The 23,579-nt window shown below is 30.7% G+C and overlaps 1 protein-coding gene across 1 annotated transcript in view; it reads right to left on the bottom strand.

Moving 5' to 3' along the window:
- The window catches only part of LOC147079580 (ras-related and estrogen-regulated growth inhibitor), a 223,923-nt gene that overhangs the window by 1,059 nt on the left and 199,285 nt on the right, over nt 1-23,579 (bottom strand). Inside the window, exons 3-4 of the mRNA XM_085941808.1 lie at nt 16,056-16,129; nt 5,483-5,659 (exon numbers count right to left, since the gene is read on the bottom strand). Of these exons, the coding sequence (XP_085797934.1) occupies nt 5,483-5,659; nt 16,056-16,129 (251 nt within the window). The remainder of the gene's footprint in view (nt 1-5,482; nt 5,660-16,055; nt 16,130-23,579) is intronic.

Below are 23,579 nucleotides of genomic sequence, written 5' to 3'. Positions count from 1 at the left end.
GCGGAATTCAATAACTTTTACGTGAAGTTAGACACGCTTATTAGATCACCTGCTCGTCATTTATTAATCAAACATATTATATTGTATATTTGAAGTTATAATACTAGAGCAGGGGAGGGCAAACTTTCTGGATGGAGGGCCAAATTCAAGAATTCAAAATGAGCGGCGGGCCGCAAGTAAAATACCATCTTTAGATCACTATTATCACGAAAAATAAACATTACAAAAAAAATAATGAGAAGAATGAAACTGTTGTACATTTTTGAACATTTTTTTAAATTTAGGTGAATTTTGTAGTTGATATTCTCAAAACTGCTAGTAAATAGGCATCGGAGATATTTGATCGTAAAGAATTTTTATTGAGGTTCATGATCGAAAATGTTTGTTCACATATATAGGTTGATCCAAAAATAACAAACATTTTTCTTGCATACCTACTCTTTAAGTTGGCCGAATTTGTCTGAATTAAGGGGGGACATGCTCGTCGAAGGTCAAAATTGAGTTTTTATTGTATTTTCAAACCATGGTCCTGGACACTCCTTAAACGTTGTAGATAATCTATTTATATAATTTTGAAGCCTTATTATCCTTTATAGTTATTTTAAACATTTGATGACTGCATAAAGTATTTTTGTTACATAAAATAGTATTCTTTTAAACCTCTCGCTGTAATGTTTTAGAATATAGTCATATTTCGGTACATAACTGTGCAGTGGTGTTAAGATTTTTTACATTTATTAATTTTTAAACGCATTTATAAAACCATTAGTATAATTTATTACGAGAAATTTTTTGTAAAATATTCACGATAAAAAATTATATTAATAATCTCTGTGATCCCAAATTTGACAAGAATTAGGCATTTTATTATTCAAAAAATCGGCAAGATTAACACATTTGAAGATGATTCTAAAGATACTTATTGTAAGCTATGTCTTTGACCATTCAATTGTGATAAACATCTTATGAATAATGATTGCTTTATAATAATTATTGACCTAAGAATAAGGTAGTGTTTTTTTGAAATACGCCATTTCTTTTGTCATTCCCTAGTGGTTAAGCTACAATATGCGGCCGTAGCCATAAATTGACAAACTATAATTAAAGTAGGGAGTAAAATTATGTTAACGCGCGTGTTTGAACATGTACCTAACCGAATTTTTAAAAAAAAAAATTTAAATGGTACATGTTCAAACACGCGCGTCAAAATCATTTTACTCCCTACTTCAATTATAGTTTGTCGATTTATGGCTACGGCCGTATGTTGTAGCTTAATCACTGGGGAATGACAAAAGAAACGGCGTATTTCAAAAAAACACTACCTTATTCTTAGGTCAATAATTATTATAAAGCAATCATTATTCATAAGATGTTTATCACACTTGAATGGTCAAAGACATAGCTTATAATAAATATCTTTGGAATCATCTTCAAATGTGTTAATCTTGCCGATTTTTTGAATAATAAAATGCCCAATTTTTGTCAAATTTGGGATCACAGAGATTATCAATATAATTTTTTATCGTGAATATTTTACAAAAATTATCTCGTAATAAATTATGCTAATGGTTTTATAAATGCGTTTAAAAATTAATAAATGTAAAAAATCTTAACACCACTGCACAGTTATGTACCGAAATATGACTATATTCTAAAACATTAGAGCGAGAGGTTTAAAAGAATACTATTTTATGTAACAAAAATACTTTATGCAGTCATCAAATGTTTAAAATAACTATAAAGGATAATAAGGCTTCAAAATTATATAAATAGATTATCTACAACGTTTAAAGAGTGTCCAGGATCATGGTTTGAAAATACAATAAAAACTCAATGTTGACCTTCGACGAGCATGTCCCCCCTTAAGGGCATTGTAAAATTTGGAGATTTCTTCACGACGATGCGATTCTCTGAAATCAGTGTCACACTGCAGATTAATAATCTCGAGTTGTAGTTCTGTCGGTACACTATCAATATCTATTGAAATCGATGTTCAACGTAGAAAATCGTGGTTACATTTTGTGAGACGAGACGCAAGTAATACGTACTGAGATATTACATTTAAGAAACAACAAATTCTTCAAATTATGATCTATTATCAATATTTTTTTTTAAATTATAAAAAAGTTATTCGTAATCACAAGTACAATTATCGATGGCGGGCCGCGAAAAAATACCCGGCGGGCCGCAGTTTGCCCTCCCCTGTACTAGAGTGAAATTGAGAGCTGCGCGCGCACACCGTTACGAAAGTGCGTAACAGTATGAAGTTAGCTGCGAATCAGTCATCTGTATATAAACGCAAGTTTGATAATAGAATTGTTCCGTTGTCTAGGCAACGAATTTATTATTGTCGCCCATTTGAAATTCTTTACGTAAAGAAACGATTAAACATCAGAGTCACAGTTGTTACTTTAAAAATAAAAACAACGAGAAATAATTATAAAATTTAGTAATTGATATAAGTTATAGTGTATAGAAATAAACCAACAGCGCTCCAATAAGCAGCAATTTTTCTTGAGTGTGTAATTTAACCAGATAATTAAGAGCTAGTCGAAGAATCTAGGTTATCACAAGTTTTGTTTTTGTTTTGTTACACCAAAGAAGTATAACTTGTAACGCGCGAACATAAGTACACACACCGATTTTTTTGAAAATTATTAAAGTAATATACGAAATGCAAAACATAAAAATATCATATTTGCAAACGAACGAAATAAAATGATCCCGAGACCAGGATCACCCCCAAAACGCAATAAATATAATAGAAATAATAAAATGGTCAGAAACCGATTATTTCGGTGATGTCATTTTTTTGCATTTCTATTTGGAAAGCCACCATTAGGAACCTATCGATGAAGGTTTCAGATTGACAAGATCATTTTTAAAAACTGCCTTTTTTTAACGTTGTATTTAGTGTACGAAAAGCATATAAAATTACTAAATTGGTACCAACAATGTAATGTGTGAACCATGAAAGTTTTTTTTTTCAATATTGGTCTTATATTATTAAATAATAACCAGTTATAACAAACGGAAAAGGGACAGACAGAAAATAATATTCCAATTTTATTAAGTTAAAAGAATACAATATTATAGTAGCCACCGCGAGACTTGAAGAGGATAAGAAAAACTGAAGAAAGCTGAACCGAAATTTCACAATACTAATTCCAAAATGATCACAGCCCTTTGTCATGGAGGAAGAGATATAGACTAGATTGAATATAGGTAGTTTAAATATATTGAAACTATGCACGAGTTTTCTAATATAGTTGTTTCTAAATACATATCTGGAGAGCCACCTGCACATTTTATTAGAACTTCGCATCGCTCCCGTATAATGTTCATCATAACATATATTATATAATATATAATTATATAGTATTATGTGCACAACAAAACTGTTTTTATCATACTACAAAGTGGCGCGCTGACAAGATGGTATGATGTTTTCAAAGTACTTATTTTACATGGTTGTCACATTATGTACTTCTCAAATAAATAAATCGAAATATTTCGCACAAAGTTGCATTTCGCATTGTCATTGATCAAATATCATGAGTTATAGTAGGTACCATCGATATGAAATTGTATGCGATTTTGTATTATGCAGTGTTATAGAATTTAAGATAATATTATTTAGAATATTAAGTTAGGCTATAATTATGTATTTATACAATGTAATTAACATCTAATAATGGTTTGGTAATATTTATCACAAGAATACTATTGAAAACCAAAGTATATTATTACGTATTATTATGTGTGCAATATTTTATATATCATTATTTATTATTAATCAATTTTAATATAAATACAGTCACATTGACATGTAGATACATTTCATTTTAAAATACATCGCAAAATTTCGCCGAAGTCGCATAGTTTTTGCAATTTTATGAATCAATAATAAATACCATATTATTTACGTATGCAAATTTGTAACATTATCATTCATGTCAGCATTGCTATAAAAATGACGAATATACATTATTTAGATTAGTCAGGTTATATTATACTATATTATGTTAAAAATGAGTAGGTATATGTAAGTTGATAAGTTTTTTTTCAGAAAAGGATGACATTGTAATAATATGTTTTGTGGAAATACATTTTTTGGAGATTAAAGGTGTGATAATGATGTGTTGGCGAAAATAACTATCGACTAAAAACATAATAATATGTGAAATTTAATCAAATTTCTAGATAGTATATTTCTTTCAAATATACAAGTAAATGATACAATATTCTCTCACGTTACCATTATATACCTATGCATTATACATTTTATTTAACTCAGTGCGAAATATAATAAATAATAATATATTATAGCGAATCCAATACATAAAACTATGTTATAATAATAACTCCATCGAATGACATTATTATTGAGTAATATTTTGATGAATGATAAATAAACCACTTAGTTTATTAGTCAATACTTATGGATAAATATTCGCAATCCAGAAGACATACAAAATTTAAATTTTAAAGATGGCTACATTTAAAATTTGGTATTATAGTTTATTTATATTTTGCTTTCGGTACCTACTGAAAAAAATATATAAGCAGGTAATATTGAACTCATGTATTTATGTATTTTCACTAATATAATATGCAGCGCAAATATTAAAAGTAACATAATTAGAAAATTAATTAATCTAATGCACTTAAACATAGGTATTATAATATACTTTAAATGGGTTTCGTTTAGTGTTCGAGTAAGCAATATAATTATAATATTATGCAAGTTTCCAAATAATATACTCTAATAATATCACTTTAATTGTGCTAATTGTGGTAGAAATGCATTTATTATATTATTAGGTAAAATAAAATAATATAATCTTGTTTCATTAAATTGAGATATAATGTAAAATTAAAAATATTAGCTAGTTCAAATACATTAAATCACAAAATGTGGTCAAAAATATTATAGCAATTTGCGATAACACCTCAAACGCTCATTTTAGTAGTAAACTTCGGCGTGATTAGTATTGCTGGCCAGAATCCAGAATGGATGCAGGTTCGAGTCCCGCTCGATCTAAATGTATTTATTATATAATATATTTCTGAGTCTACATTGCGTTACATTCCTTTATTGAACATACGTAATTTAAAACAATAACGTAGATATTTATAAAAAAATAACTAATATGAGATGGGGAACCTTTTAGTACTTTTTTTAATGCTATAAGGTGGAGGTGGACAAAAATACCTATAATAATATAAAAATGGACAACTAGTAAAGTATTTAACAATACAGTTCCGTAAAAAATATGGATTTTTTTTTAAAGTATATTGCGATTAGGATTTGAAACGTTATTTATTAATTTAAGTGATATTAATATTTTTATTTATAGCTAAGACTTCTAAGCTATTAAATAAAACTTACATTACTCGCGCTTATGTATTTAACTATAATATACTGAATTCATTCATGGCTTTTTTAATTTGCCATTAGTGAATTCTTGTAACAATTTACCTGTCGCAAGTGTACCATGTCACCCTTATTTCCTACGAGGCTCAAGGGAATATCTGGCTGCAAGAGCTGCTTGGCGCGACGGATATAGTTGAAGGACGCTCGGTCCGTTATGGCGTATACCATGAAGAGAGCATCCGCCCACTGCACCACGTCTGATGATGGAAGCTCGTCGACGTTCTATAGAAACAACCAAAATTAGGCAATTAGGCAAAATAGGTTACCTCTATGAATACATATTTTTATTTCGAGATAATCACAAAAAAACCACATATCGGACTTAAAATAGAATATAATATTTTTATAAACATACTAGTAAATATTCTTTTTTTCGACCATGTCCGATCCTAATAGGATCATACGGGCCTCCACAGAGTAGAGGTTTGTATTAACAGATTTTGTGGATGTCAGCCTCTTGTTCAACCTATTAGGTCCATAGCCTGACATATTATGTTCACTTGTCAGACCGAGGATTCGAACCTAAGACCCACGGCGTAATAGTCCAACGCTTTAGCCGCGCGGCCACCGTGGGTATTCGGCTCTATTTTATTTACATAACTCTTATTTACACTCAGTAGATACTATGTTTTTTATTATTTATCGAAAATATGTATTATGTATTTATAAAGTTAAAAAATACCATACGTATTTACATGACAGCTTTATCCTTACAGTTTTTCAAAATATCTTGGATTTGAATTTTCGCCACGGCCTCCGGACACTCTTGTTTTTTTTTTTAGAATTATTAATAACCGTCTCCTTGCTTTTTTGTACAAGGTGGTTGTTAGTAATTTTAAACTATCACAAACACCCAGGCTTTGAGAAAAACACATAAATATTGCCACCGTGGGTGTCAACAAATAATTACAATATAGTAAAGACAAAATAAAATAACCACATTAAAATTATCAGAAAGTAATAATTCAATCTGATCAAAAATTTAAAAAAAAAAACGGTGGCTGTTAAGTGTAATCGTTTTGTAATCAATCTACGGCTTAATACAATTTTACTAGTGAAAGTAGTTGAATAATTGTATAGTTAATAAACTTGTATTATAAGATGAAAAAATGTATACAATAAGAAACGTAGAAGTAACCGACTTTGAAACTAATAGCTTCAGATAATTATTATGGTTTAATGAACAAGCAACGAAACTTAAAGAATCTTTTGTTAACTTACAAGAAATGTCGTAGTATTTTTCACTGTGATATTTAAAATTAAATTTTCAGTTTCCTTAGACATTGTATAAAATATGACAAGAAAACAGTAATCTTATAAACTATGTAGAGTATATTAATTTATAAAAGGTGTGTGCAATACTTCATATTAAAATATTTTTTTCATTTATAAATGAAAACATTTTCACCGTTACGTTTAGAATGAAAATAATGTAATAATTATAAAATAAAGCTAAGTAGTCAAAATAAATTTTTGGAGTTATATTATATTGTAATATTTTAAAATCTTGAAATTTTACCGGGAAACCTAATCAGTATAAACTTAATGTATTTTTTTGGTTTATTATAACTAATTTACAATATCAAAATGATAAATATATACATAAAGGTGTGATTTTTGTTACGTTGGTATTATAGAAAATTCTTATATCAAAATGTGAGCTTGAGGCGGTAATTATTCCAAAGGCAGCCTTCCAGACAGTCAATATATGCCAAATAGGCTATCATTACACATTTTTCTACTCGACTAGACCTCTCGCATATACATTTTTTTTTGACAAAATGTCACGCCAGAGATATTGCCTCCAGACAGGACCTGTCACGGCAATTTTTCTATTGTGCAAAGACGCCTTAAGGAGGCGAGTGACGTCACGGGGCAATCTATTGCGACGACATGGGGCGTGGTTGCATTGCAAACCTTATTTATGCCGAGAACGATCTCTCTGCCATTTATTTACCATTGAAATTGGGTTCCTCCTTCACTGGAATATTTTTGACAGATCATTCTAAGCATTTTTTTTATTCACTTAACGTCGCTTTTTATTTTAAAACTTTGACAAATTTATATAAAATCTTATATAGCCAAAAAATTTATATACGTAATGTATTAAAAACTAATTTGATAATAGTCTATTTCCTGGAAGCCAGGCGAGAACATCAGCAATTTTAATAATAGTAAAAAATGTTTATTTGAGTTATTTTTCATAAAAGCAAAATATTATTAAAGTTTCAATTAAATACACTAACAAGTCAAAACAGTAACACAAAATCGTTGATTTCTTAAGTTTAATTAATAAATAATTGTTAATGTGCATGTTAGAGACCAAAACAAGATATATTATTATGTACAAGCACATTTTAGGCTCTTGTCTCATTAAATTTCTTTCAAGTGATTTATACTTTACACCAAACTTAAAAAATGCGATATCTCAGCAGTACTGTTTGTATACTTGTGACTGTATTAAACTAGCACAGCGATGTATATGATTTACAAGAATTTATCTTTAAGGTGAAGCCTTTATTAAGCCGTTTTTAAAGAGGCACCTGGCGGTTAAATACGAAGCTTGCAATTTGAGATTTTTTTTTGATAACTTACTATTTCAACTGTATTACTTCATAAATATGTATCTGAAAACATTAAAAAGAAAAAAAAATACTTTAAGTCACAGATAAACTTACTAATATAAAAAAATGTGAATTTATTGAATCGGACCGCATCTTATTATTACATATATTTTATGGTCATATTTATTATTAAAATCTAGTTTATTAAGTTTTCTAAGCATCGCCTAAGAGATTTTTGACTAATTCATAGTTTAAATATTTTTATATCTCTATTTTAAAAAACATCGATTTTTATAAAAAAATAAATGTGTATAACTTGAAATCCTTTTTATTTATATCAAATCAAGCTTCAATATCGGGACCATACATAAATAAAATTTGATGTCAGATACATATCAGATACATAAATTTATTAATTAATAGGTACAGTTGAAATTGTAAATTATCAAAAAAAAAATTCAAATTGCAAGCTTCGTTTTTTCCGCTAGGTGCCTCTTTAAAAAAATCTCACCAGGATCCATAATAATTATACGCAGTATGGAGCGTAATTAGATAGTTTCCGTATATACCAAATTCAATTAAATGTTTTGTGTTTGTTAAACTAAAAAAACGAGTTAGGTAAAAATTAATTCTTTTTACGGTTAAATAATTTAAAATGTAATTTTTAGCCCAAAAGTGCTTCAGCAATAGACGATTTTTCAATACTCTTGTTTGTCTATGTACATAATTATTTGTAAAAAAAAATATTATAGAAAGAAACATTAAATACATTTTTGAAAACTACAATCTTATTGTTACATATTATTTTATAGTTTTATTTATAATTAAAATTTGGTCTAATAAGTTTTCTGTTATGCAGCGGAAAAATTTGAATCTATTTTATATTTAACTAGCGAGTACCCGGCATGCGTTGCAATGCCACTCACAGAAATAAAGTGTTTGTGTTTTTATTCTGTTTATTGAAGTGCTTTTGGATACACAATATTTTTTGTTTTTCCATCTGGTGCGTACACGAATAAATCAGAAGGTTTTCCAACGCGTGAGTAGGCCACATACAGCTGTCCATATGAGAAGCACGGATTTTCCAAAGTTGCTATAGATACGCATACAAATATAAGAAGATATAATAGATGTAAAAGAAGATAGTTGCATAAATTCAGAAACCTTCGCGGGCGTGCGCACGACATCTCACCAAAGTTTCATTGTAATCGGATGAATGGTATAGGAATGCATACGGGACAAACAAACAAACAAACAAACATTCATTTGTATATACAGATTAAAAAAACGATGTGTCTTAAAAAAAATACGGTTGGCAATACTAGGGTCGAGCGACAGCCACCCCTCAGTGGCGTAGTACACTGCAAAAAGCCGAGCGATGCGCGCACGGCGCAGAGGGCGTAAACGGCACTTGCTTTTTACAAATCTCGTGCCACGCGTGCATCGCACGGCCACACGCAGTGTATTTCGTTTCTTAAACTGATGCTGTCAGGCGTAACACGCCGTTCTCATCTCGCAAATATGAGCCAGATAACACTCGATTTTCGCGCCAAAATCGGAAAAGTTTTATTTCCTTTATGTTAGGATTTTTTTAATAAATTTTAAATGCATTCGAATACAATATTATTTTATTAGATCCGTTAGAATTTAAATGCAAATTCAAATACTTCGGTCGATAGTATTAATAATATTTTATTATACCATAAGAAATAACGCAATACCAAAAAACGGTGACATTACATCGTTATCGACTGAAAAAACATTGTCATTTCACTGTCACTTCAAACACTTTACTTCTCGGATTTATAATAATTATTGTTGTGCGTTGTTTTAGTTTATCTTGGTAAATCTAAAAATATTCTATGTATATCATATTGTCCTGAGCGGTGATGTTTCAAAGAAAATGGTTTGGTACCGTACTCACTCGAAAACACCCTAAATTATTTTGAATGTTTTGACATAGAAAGATTATTTTAGCATGCCTCAGTACTCGTGCTTACGTAGTTTCATACTCAAACCATTGGCTGTAGCTACATATTATAGTATGTATATCTATTCTTCACATCCCACTATTAATAAGACTCACATTTTAAACAGTATCTACTTATACGTCACAGATTCGTAACACACAATATACATTACCAATTTTGGTTGTTAACATAATTTATTTTATAATACATTATAATACTTTAAATTAATTTTAACATCTACCTAAATTCAAAATTATTATTATCCAATTAATACGTTATAATGATACACTGAAATTCTTAACGTATTTATAATATTACTTATACACATGTAAATAGTGTAAGTAGGTTAATTAACACATACTTTTCCAAAAATATGGGAATAGGACTACTGGGCGCCGCACTGTCGAATGAAATAAATATACGTTCGTTACGATTTTAAACATAAAGTAGACGAGGAATTTTAAACAGTTTCTATCTACTACTTAATAGTTTAAATTAATTTTGTTCCTTAGATAATGTTTTTATTGCAAATTGAGAATTATGATGCCTGAGGCTTTATATCAAAATAAAAGAACTGTCTTTTCGTTTGAACTTCAGCATATGCACAGTTAAATTATTACTTACGTGTGCATATTCAAATTCTCACCAAGTATTTAATAATAATACTTAGGTATAATAATTTAAGTATGAATAATATATTATTTAAAAGAATCTATAATCTATAATCTAGAATCTATTCATGAACGTCTTTGTTTTTCGGATTTCATTCGATTGCGTAGCGCCCAGTTGCTCCGACGCCGAATCGTATATGGCTAAAATCTAATAAATACATTTATAATCTTTGAGTTATTTTACACAATATGTATTTAATTCCCTATATTATGAGTTGCTTAGAGTCTTACTGCACATTTTTCGATTCTCTCATGTTTTAGTTAATAATGCCAAATGCAAGACTCTGAAGACCTTCCAATCAGACTGCAGGAACTCGCTGAAGTAAACAACAAAGTAGGCTTGAAAATAAATGTAACTAAGATGATCATGTTCAACTGCTTTGCGGGCCAAAAAGTGATCCTCATAACTAAATCTATCTGGACAATAAGTATCTATAGATGGATGTATATTTGACAAAAATGTTCGCAGAGTAAAGCTGAGGTAGAGTGCTTTTGGCCGCCTGAATAATGTCTTCAAAAATGACCTCCCACTGTGCCTAAAGCATATATTATGCGTGTGAAGCATGGAACCTAAGTAAAATAGAGAAACATAAACTTACAGTAGCACAGCGTGGTATGGAGGGGTGCATGCTGGGCATAACGCATAAGGACAAAAAGAAGAATGATTTGATTAGAAAACAAACAAGGGTGTTCGATTTAATAGAGTTCGCTAAAATCAAATCCTCAAATGGAAATGGGCTGGACACATCGCTCGAAGAAGCAAAAATCACTGGACGGATCAAATCACCCAGTGGTACCCAAGAGGTACAAAAAGTCTGCAAGGTACACCTAAAGGCCGCTGGATCGATTAAATGGTTAAGGTCTGCGGAAGTACGTGGCAACGCAAAACACAGGACCGAGAGAAGTGAAATCAGCTTGAAAAGGCCTTCTTCCAGCAGTGGATATATTCAGGCTGATGATGATGTAATGAATGCCAAGTGATTTTAAATGCATCAATCTATAAAAAAAATGTTGGATATAGAAAATCACTTTTAAGTGTGTAAAAACCATCTCCAAAGGTTACATTTTGATAAATTATAATATTTGGGCTTTCTAACCAACCAGGAATCTGTATTTGATCTCATATTATCATGAATAATTTTATATCTTACGAAGAAAACATAATGAGATCCATATTTATATAGTACTTTGAAATAATCAAATAATAGACAATGTCACTCATTAATATTCATGATACTTCATTACTATATTGTGATTACGAAAAATAGTGCTCTCGTGTTATATTGCAATTTATTCAAAGCTTGATTTTTGAAAAATGTGAGTTATGACTCTAGGCCAGCGGTCCCCAACCGGTGGTCCTTGAGAGAATTTTGGTGGTCCGCAGAGTAATTTGAATATATTTGCAATTTTCGTATTTATTAAAAAGTTTCAGTATATTCTTATAATACTATTTTTGCAATTTTAGCCTTATTACGTCATCAGTCCGAGTGTTGAGTGAAAAGGCCTTAAAATTTTTGATTCCACTTACAACTACATATTAATTTGTGTGAAAAGACATTCTCATCAGTGACGTCAATTAAGTACAGTAGTCGGCTTGAAATATAAACGGCTCTCCGTATTGTAGTAACGTCATTGGTACCAAGAATCCAACAGCTTGTTTCAAACAAGCGGTAACAAAGGTCACACTGATTATCTTTCTGTTACCAATAATTAATCTTTTATGCACCTCTATGTCGACGTAGAATTCATATTAATTTAATAATTGCATTGATTCTTTTTTAATAAAATGATTTTTTTTTCGTATGAATAATATCTGTGTTAATAAATTTATTTATTATAATTCTTTTATCATTATATTGACATAGCGAATTTTTAACAGATGTGGGAAAAATACGTGGTAGTGGTCCGTGGGATTCAAGATTTTTAGTGGTCCGCGAGGTCCAAAAGGCTGGGGACCGCTGCTCTAGGCGACTCATATGTAACTACCAAAAATCGCCAAACGCATACTAAACATGGGGTTTATTAGTCAATACTAATTGGCATATTGTGTGGTCATGCTGTTCGGAAACTTTTCCGTATGACAAATTTTAGTGCTTCCAAGGTTCCAGATTGTAAAAAATATGAGCACATTTTCAAAAATCGGCATCATTACATTGCACTTATAAAGATATTATACTTCCACTATTAATAAAAACAAAAATTATCTATTATATTATATAAATTATGTACGATTAACATTATAAAATATAACGTAGTATATTATAAGGTTGAAAAAAAGTATATAATTACATTAGTAGTATGATCTGATAGTATAAGTATTGTATTAATGTCAAGTAAAACGATTATTATATTATATTCTTGTTAGCATAATGTATATTTCAAAGCTATTTTTTAATAATCATTCAAAATTATATAAAATTTACACAGTTTAGATCGTATTTTGATATTATCTCAATACAAGAAATGAAAATATAATTAATATTAAATTCTACAGGTTTTTTTTTAAAAAGGTTTGTCGATAGCTATTTCGGTTGTAACATCATTATCAAGACTATTCAGATAGGCCGTTTGCCTTTGCTTAAATACTATACGTGTATAGATAGAGACAGAATACATTTTCTTATTCGTTCCAGCAATATTATGAATTTTTACATTATTATTATTTGTAATATTATTAATACTTTGAAAACCCTAAGTGGGTTTTTTAAAATGGATATCGAAATTTTCAAAATTTATCAAAATTACAGTGTTCGATGGTTATTTATTGACATTATTAATCAACTAAAATATTATTAGTATAATTGTCTTAATCGTGTGTTTAGATTATATTTAATAGTGGCGACGAATACATTACCAAATTTTCATTAATTATGTGATTACTTTTGGATAATTCGCGATTAATTTCCAACTGTTCAAGTAAATTTAATTTTAGACCTTTATTACATATATGCAAACATTGTGGCGTTTCATTGTTACTGATGCTATGCGAGTTAGTATTTTGTACTATACACGTATAGTATTTAAGCAAAGGCAAATGGCCTATCTGAATAGTCTTGATAATGGTGTTACAACCGAAATAGCTATCGACAAACCTTTTTTAAAAAAACCTGTAGAATTTAATATTAATTATATTTTCATTTCTTGTAAAATGGAATTCTACCAAGTAAATGCTAACTCAATTAATATCTCAATACAGTTCTAGCTTGTTGAAAGTATGATTTATTAGTTTTCAGTTCATCAAGATTCACTGTTTAATCGAAATTATATGTATTATTGTTGTATTGGGGAAAGAAGATTTTGAGTAGTAAACCTAAGAAACTGATAAAATATTACAATGCCTGCTAAAATAGATCAAAACTACACACATTTTTGTTAAAAGTGACAGCAATTATTAAAAAACTCATTTTCTCTTGCAGCGAGGTTAGGGATCTATAAAAACAGCCGACATGATTTGTGATAATTTTTTTTTTTTTTTTTTTTCACTTGCGGTCTAGCACCCGTCGCGAGCAGTCGCCTTTCCGTGCGCTCCGACTCCAGCTGAGATATTCAACCGAATCAAGACCTTCAATCTACCTGCAGAACCAGCCGACATAGCAAATACCTACTTTGCTACATCCTGCCAAACAGCAACAAAGTTACCTACTTTTTGCCGCTACCGCCGACCCGCAAAGAATTACCTACTTTTTGCCGCCGCCTGCCGACCAGCAAAGTATTACCTACTTTTTTGCCGCTACCGAGCAAACTACCCATTCTTTGCTTACCACCGCAAGTGACTCCGATCATCCACCTACGACAAGATGGAGCATATCCAAATCGAAATATCCAGACTCGCCGCATTCCGGCCGACCAAACTGAGGGATCTCATCTTCACCATCACACATCATCACATCACAACAGCGCGCCGATCAAAGAGGCACACCCAGCCACTCATCCAGGACACGATACCGACCATCTATCGGTCGTTATCAGGGGCTTCCACATCGGCACGCACACGGAGGACATCACTAACGATCTTCTTCGGAGAGGCCTCCCGATCATCAGCGTCCGGAGAATGACGCGGGGCAGGACCCGGCATCCAATGCCCCTTGTCCTGGTCACACTCCTGGACAACGACAGAGGGAGGCAAATCCACACACTGAAACACGCACTTCACCGAAGCCTCACAATCGAAACACCGAGAAAGATCACCACCAACGCCATCCCTCACCGCAACACAAACCAAGGCATTGCAACGACGTCTACCCAGACACAAGCATTAATTCCAGACGTTCGACTTCACAAGGAGACCTCGACGGAAGTGGATGTCTCCTTCGCTGAGGCCGAACCCGGATCCCCGGACACACAACCGGCCGCAACCACAACACCTAAGATTCTGCCCGACTCTGCCAACAACTCATATACAGAGACGACAGAGTCCCCGGAAGTAGAAAGACCCGAGTCCCCGACTCACGGAACCGATGAGTCCCTGAGCGAAGACGAACCACAACTCACAGACCCGGAAACCGAACCCGAATCGGAACTTGACGAAAACCCCGACACACGGGACAAACTGATCCAAAGCATCAGATCATCAAAACCCGAGTCCGACCGTGAACGTGCGTTCCGCGACGGAATCGGATACCTCTTAAATCATTCAACCGTATTCTCCGAAAATCAACTAAGAGACGACTTCGACCTCACCACAAAATTGAAGGAACCTTTAGACCCTGAAAACTCCCACTCAGACCTAAGAATATGCGTCCTAATAGACGAATACCTTAAGGCCCTGAACTACCGCCTTGCCCTGATCAACACCTCAACCGAACTACCCGACGAACCGCAGAAGACCATCACCCCTGCGTCACCAACACCCGACCAAAAACCAAAGAAAAAGAAAAATAAGAAGACAAAGACGCCCAAAACAGACAAAGACTACTGCCGAGAGACCACTCAACGCGCCTACTTCTTGAAAAAGAAGTAAGCCTCCAGACCACTCGCAAGAATCAGGACCCAGCCCAACCCTGCCAACCGCCAAGAAGCAGAGCTCCGAGCGGCGATACTCGGAGCTCTTCCAGGCTACGGCGAAAACCGGAAATGAAGAGAACGAGCTAGAAGCAACAAGAGGTGTTCGGAGCAATCGACGGACGCCTGCGTGAAGTTTGCTTTTACTTTTTAATATCATCCAGATCAATTCACTGAGACCTACAACCCGGCCTCGCTCGGTCGCGAAGCCACCGAGGCCGGGTCTCACCATCATCAATCAAGCGCCCACACAGATAGGCACTAGATATTGCGGGAGTAGACGCTTAAAGAACCGTCAGGCATCCCTCATGAATACGCTTATACCCTAAGTAAGTAAGTGTGATCATTTTTTTTTATATTGAAATAATAATTTAAAATCAAAAGCCTTTATTTGAAATATGTTTATCGTTACCTTAGGGCAGGTATCGAGGATTTCGAATAACACTGGTTCACCATCTACGAGGACTTCATGCTTGTATCTGTTATCTGAAAGAAAATAAAATTTGTTGATATTAATTTTATTGACAAGCTAATTTGCATTAATAGTTTAGTTGTTCGGTAGATCGCAAATGTAATAATAAAATACCTCACTTTGATGGCTATTTAAGTATTTATTTATTTAATTTTCATAACAAATGGGTGAATATAATAATATACAACCTACATTGGACGTAATGCTATCATATTATATTAAAGTGAATTCAAAAACATTAAAATGATTTTGGTTATATTTAAAACTGTTAATTCAATCGTTGGCTGCCTGAGCTCTCTTAAGTATTTATTCGGTTTTATGTCCCTACTAACCTCTAATAATTATTCATATCGCGGTGATTTTTATAAACCAAACTTTTCAATGCCAATTATCATTAATTATTCATCTTCAAATAGTTCGTATATTGATATGTTAAATACCTACTATCAAGCATTACAGTATTTTACATATTATGCTATTTAGAAATGCATAATTAAATTACATAATAGGTAGCTACCTACTTATGCTTAATAAAAATATAAAATTAACTACTTATTCAAAATATTGAAAAAAGTTTCAATATTAATTGAAATATTATATTTTTTATACTAAAATGTATACACAAGATTTTCAAAATGCTAGTATATTAAAAATATTGAGGTTAGTTATTTATTTCAATCAGCATATTTATATATTTTTTCTTTGGTTATTTCTAAAACTTGGTATTTTATATTGTTAGAAATAATACATTCTTATTTATTATGTTATAAGTAGGTAAGTAGTTAGTAGACTGTACGTTGAATAAAAATAAATGTGTATTTTATAATAATTATTCAACATTTTGACAGGCTTTGCATGTATAAAAATAAGATTTAGTGATTTCCTCCGCACTGCTTCCCCAAAGCCCTCGAAGTGTCCATTCCGAATGTAAAATTAATCATCCACGATCGCCTCGTAAAAAAGCTAATTGATTTTAATTGTTTCTACCTCAATCCACTCGTTCAAGGGGCAAATCACAAACGGTTTGTTGTCGGCCAAAATGTTATCTCGCTGCATAAAAAGGATCTTTTTAGCTGGTAAAAAGATATGATTTTACCGGTGAAATTTTTCCACCGGCCGAAGGAAGCGGCCGGAAAAACAAGGCAAGCTTTTTGTAGTACACACACACTCGTTTTACGGCCCTTTATCGTGGCAATCTGTTTTTGTGCTGCGGTATTTTAATTTGCGTTATTAGGGCAACGGGCGGGTTCAGCCGATGCTCATATCTGACACGGGTCGAATGGAATACACAATTTTAAATGAATACTACACGTAAAAGACGGTATCGATTATTTTCGAGCAAATTACATTCATATAGTCAAGATTGGGTTAATAGATAATATCTTTACAAAAAAAAAACTTTATTACACTTGGCATCAACTTTGCCACCTTGACGTTTTTTTTTCCAGATAAAAATTTTCACTAGTTACTTAACTTACAAAAATCCCATCTATCGTGTGACGTTAAAACTAGCGTTTTTTTTCATATTGTGACTTACATGTCTGACAAATAAACAGTTTTTTGAATATTGAAAAGGTACAAAATGTTTTTAACGATATTTTTTTTGAATTATTCAGCAATTTTTTTTTTCACTATTGGTCCAGTGCGTAACGCACTGACCTCACGCTCAGTAAGGTCACAATATATGAAGACCACAAGCAAATATCATTATATGTCACATCTGTATCATTTTGAGTAAATCGACTTTTAAAGTTTCAAACTCTGCATAGTTGTTACAATTAATCTTTCACTATAATTTTTAAACGTTTTTTATAATTATTTTAAACGATTTTTATAATTATTTAACATTAAAATATGATTAATAAACACTACTATTTATTTGTAAATTTACTCAATTGACAAAAATACAAGATATATTACCCAGTATTCATGCACATAGAATGATCTTCCCAGACCACCTTTATTAGAAACACGTTTTTTTAGAACACAGATTTGTTTTTCCGAAAATGTTTTTACATGGAAAAATGCGTTAGGAAATTCTCCACAATATGGCATTAACAGTTCATTTTATACAAAAAAATGGACTTGGTAAGATATTTGCTTGTGGTCTTCATATATTTTATATGGTTTTCTCAAAGCCTGCCTCTAATACTGTAGTACTGCTGCACTACACTAACTTCATTTGGCCGCATGGCCTGTTGTACCGTTAATATAATATATTATAATAATATTATTACTTATGTACTTATGTAATATACATAATAATATATATTATATATTATACCTAATTTAATTTACATTCATTTTAGAACTCAAAAATATTTTTTTTTTCCATAGAGGAGTTTTTTTCGATGGCAAATAATAATTATTGTAATATTTTATTTCTTTTTTATGAAATCTAGCATTGTTTTTTAAACATCAATGGTATATTCAATTTTCATTAAAAACACTCAGTAGTATTTTTTACAACGTTTCTATTAGCTCGTATTCTTATTTGTCCGGTGGTTGTTTATCCAGTACAAATCTCGCAATCGATTTTTAACGTACTTCCCGACTAGCTAGATATTTAAAACTTTTAGAATATATCAGAACACGATGCCAATGCATTTTTTTAATACTTTTAATCATCTTTAAGTAGAATTGAATTCATTTTCAGTTAATTCTGTTTTGTATGAAAAGTTATTTCGGAAGAAATCCGTAATCCAATCCACTATTATTGGTTGATAAGTGGGTGGTCCTAGCAAGTAGATCAATAATATATACGTGCGTTACTATGAAAATCAATATGAAATTTCAGTATTCTATATTTGTTTATTTTTTATTGACTTCATATCAAGTACAAGTTTGAGCATATTAACCATAATAATTCAACAGAAAAATTAAAAACGTTGTATATAAAAAAATCTTTTTATCTTGTAATTGTTACTAATTTTAGTATGTTAATATAAATTGTAATTGTGGCATGTTATATTATACGGATGCGTTATACCACTGTGACTTATAAATTGCAATATCACACAAAGTCCCTCCATTCGGATTTAGAATGGGAAAATCAATAAATATTTCTCCAGAAGGCGCCGTAAATCCACTGAACATTACCTAACCCCAGAATAATAATTATTAATGATCGCTGAGAAGTAACCTCACAACTGAATCATATAACACACAATCATTACCAAGATCCGATAGTACAGCGCTTTTCAATTATTTTCCACACGACTCTAGACTTAAAATCACATCTAATTTTCCATTTCATGCTGATATTTGTTTTTAATACTTCATATTTTATCCCAGTTTGCAAAGATAAATTATCATCACTGAACAGTTTAATAAGCATGTGAAAACCAGTCGCCATAGTCTAATATTTTGAAGTCGGATTCAATTTTCAGTTTATTACTTTATAAATCGTAAGAAACACAAAAACCGCCTCAAAATATTATTAATATTGAACGAACATTTCGTAACTATTTCAATTAACATTATTTTTAATACTTCCTCAAGTTTTTTTCCATATACATCCACATTTTAACTCGAGAATAAGCCTTGTTATAACCTCACCCAGCAGAGAACCTTCTTACCATTATTATATAGAATAGAATATTAATATCAAATAAAATATTCATCAGTAATTTGCTGATTTTAAAAAAAATCAACCAGTTCTACAAATGTTGATAATATATTAATTATTAATACCGATTGAAAATATCAATACGGATATTTCAGTATTTCCTATTGAATACCGGTATTCGTAAAACAATTGGAAACAATAAAGTATCTATCAATAAATATAATATTATTATGTAAAAATCTCTTTAAATATTAATATATTTTATTAATTCAAATTTTACATATAATGAATATCGCAAATTTAAAGCAAGTGTCATTGCTGGCCACCAAGGATGATGAAGGTAAACCAAACATCGCGTAATCCGATAAAAAAATACAGTCCTGTTAAGCCTTTTATGCTAATTATTACATTTTATTTCCACTGTCAATACCAAATATGTCGGTATTGTCTGATTTTTAAAACCGGTATTTCGGCATCGAAAAATACTGGGATACCGGTATTTCAAAACCGGTATTGTAATCCCTAATTATTACATTCATATTTTTATTCTATTCTTTCTTAGTGTTGATGATATGAAGACAATAAAAACATCCAATTATCTTAGTTATTATATTAATTTGTATTTCCTCAATTTTAATTATTTCACAACCATTGTCGTTCTTAGAATATTTTCTTTATGTTAAGGACGAAACCGCAAAAAATATGAAAATAGTACAACAACAAAAAATAGCTTACCTAATTAATTATTTATCTTTCTGTCTACAATAATAAGCCCAGCCCAATTTGAGTAAAATTGGCGAATATCACTGATTTTTTTCATAGCGAAGGAGTTTTGCAAACATTGCTGAATTACTTAAAAGAAATGTGTGTTTTGCCAATTTACCTTTACAAAACATCCACAATATTATTAATTACTTTGACTAATTTCATTTTACTCTACTAAAATACTAAATATTAAATTCCACAAATTAGTTTATATAGTCGATAGCGTTTTCAAGTGACCCCATATTTCCTCTTCACGAAGAATGTTAGATGTCATCATCATAATTATCATTTTTTGAATTAGCTCTAAAGACATTGCTGTTATGAAACCATGCTTTCAGATTCTTTGACTGGTAAACTCATCTTCTTAAGCATAATATGCATTCTTCTTATTTTGTTTATATTATTAGTATCAATTATTGTAATACTTCTTTTTTCTCATATATGAATAATAATTAATTTATAAAAAATATTGCAATAAATATTATATAGAGTTATCAAATAACTTGATTGTGTCACGATATGTGTGACATATTGCACCATATTGTTGGAACCACAAATTATCCTGATTAAAATCATATATTTCATGTCAGAAAAAAAACAGTTAATAATCATGTTTCTATAGCGTTCTCCATCGACAGTACTACAATACAATCCAATTACACCTCCAGACAGTGTTGCCATATGCTGATTATAGTACAAAGGCGTAAAAATTATAGTATTTCTGAAAAATATATAGTACAGGAACATTTTTCGTCTTGAATCCTTTAAAATTATAGTATTTTGGTATATTTGGCGTAAAATTATAGTATTTTACATTTTTCGCGAAATCAAAATTATAGTATTGTACTATAATTATAGTACGGTTGACATCACTGCCTCCAGACCATAAACAAAGTGTTACAATTTTGCTTACTTAAGAAGCCATTTAACCAAAAATCAGCTTCATCGCGGAAGATGTTTTTTTTTATAAAATAATGGGTCTATTTCAACTCGCTGTTAAGACCAATCAGAAATTTTCAATGCACCAAATTGTCATTCGGTTTAATTTCTTCTGTTAACTATATTTTATACGCTTTCAAATGCAAATTAAAAAATGAAAAATATTCCATGTAGTGCCATAAGAAATTCCAAGTTCTTGAGAACGATAAATAATTTTGATTGTTCTGGATTTTCATCCACACTGGAAAAAACGGTTCCAAATGACGTTTTAAAAATAGTATAGTATCAATTCTATAATCCCTTACCATTATAATATTATTTAGGCAATTTAATTTAAAAATTGTTTAATATAGATGCATATTCGATTTGAATTACTTAATTAAAAATGTAATTATTAATATATTTCAAATGTCATATTTGCTAATTGCATGTGTCACGTCCGAGTCAAACATTAAACCCACAATACGATATTAATGCAACCACCAGTAATACATTCAATTAAAGCTGGCAAAGGATGACTGACAGCTAGAATCGATTACGTCTACCTGCTTTTGACGTAAATATCTAACTGAAATTGCAATTACTATTAATCAATATACAACATACAATTTACAGATATTCCATTAGACCTTCAACAAGTACACAATATCAAAGGAAGATAATATTAGTACATATATATAATTAATTAATTAATTATTCAAAGGTTGAAATAAAATTGTAAGTAACTACCTACTTTAAAAACACTATGACAAAAATTTACAAACACAATCTTAACATAAAACTTGGTGTGATCGTTTTCGTTTAAGTTTTTATTACTTTTGCCTAATAATTAATAATAATGATCAGAATCTTGAATCAATCACAATCACTGCTGACTTGTTAATGAATATTAAATTACCACATTTAAATATTATCTTAATTATATCTAATAGTCAGGTAATGCAAATGCGCCAGTCGCATTGTTAGCACTAAATGAGTTAAAGTATAGCAACACGCTTTATTGATCCCTAGTACCATCGTAAATCCATTACTTATAGAATTACGATTCAACCTTTAAACATTGTATTACTGCTTTCGAAAAAATACAATCAATTTTATTTTATTAGGTTATTTTAATAAAAAATATTGTTCTTTGTAGAATTATATATCACCTTGGGCGTTAAACAACCAGGTCATCGAAAGACTAGGGGTTTTCTATATGTGGATGTATCGACGTTCGGTAGGGATTTCTAGAGCTTATCACGTCACCTATGAGAAATTTTTAGACAATAAGCCAAGATAACTTATAGCTACCATAAAAAGCATTTTTCTTGAATACTTGAACCATATTTCCTGCAATTAATATAATATGTTTTAATTCAATAATAATTATAGTACAGGAACGGGTAGAGAGCAGGAGAAATAAATTATGAATTACGATTGTAATACTAATTATTATTGATTATCTTCCGGTGCAATGCGGTATTTCTATTTCATATGTCGTTCAAATTATTACCATTTATTTCATTATATTTTACAGCAATCGTTATTTTCTACAACATATCGTATTCGAACAAAGAGATTGGACTCCTCCCCCAGAGGTAGCACATAAATGTCAGTGTGTACTCGTTTTGTGATAGAAAGTTCTACCTCTCTGAAATTAGGTACACTTTGCTGCAAATGGGTCATACTCGGACATAAAAACGCCCCACTGAGTATTTTTTTTATCAACACAAGCTTACAACCAATTTATGATAAACGTATTTTCATTATAAAAAGTTCCCGCAATAAAAACTTTATTAGGATTCAGGGTAAGAAAAATTAATGCAAATGGATGTAAGTATTTTATTTTTAATAACACAAAAAACACAATAATATTATGAAAAATTATACACAAATCAGTTAATAGCAAATGGTTAAATATTGGAATAAGAAATATGGTCTCGTTTTTACATATTGTTCTATATAAAATAACATAGCATTTTTGTTTAGATAAAACGGTTAAATAAAAAACACAAATAATTACAGTTAATTACAAACAAAAAAAAAGTTTATTATATTACCTACCTATTTACACATGTGTATTTTGAAAATATTTATTTACTCTGAAATGAAATATAAAATCTATGTAAATAATGAATGTCATTAACTAGCACTAATAGTTTTTACTTTGAAAAACACATCATATATTTTGGGTTCAAAATAATATTATG

The sequence above is a fragment of the Rhyacophila brunnea genome, unplaced genomic scaffold, assembly GCF_057557595.1.
Source record: "Rhyacophila brunnea isolate RB1 unplaced genomic scaffold, BYU_Rbru_1.0 scaffold_1, whole genome shotgun sequence".
NCBI lineage: Eukaryota > Metazoa > Arthropoda > Insecta > Trichoptera > Rhyacophilidae > Rhyacophila > Rhyacophila brunnea.
This window is presented reverse-complemented; position numbering and strand designations above follow the sequence as displayed.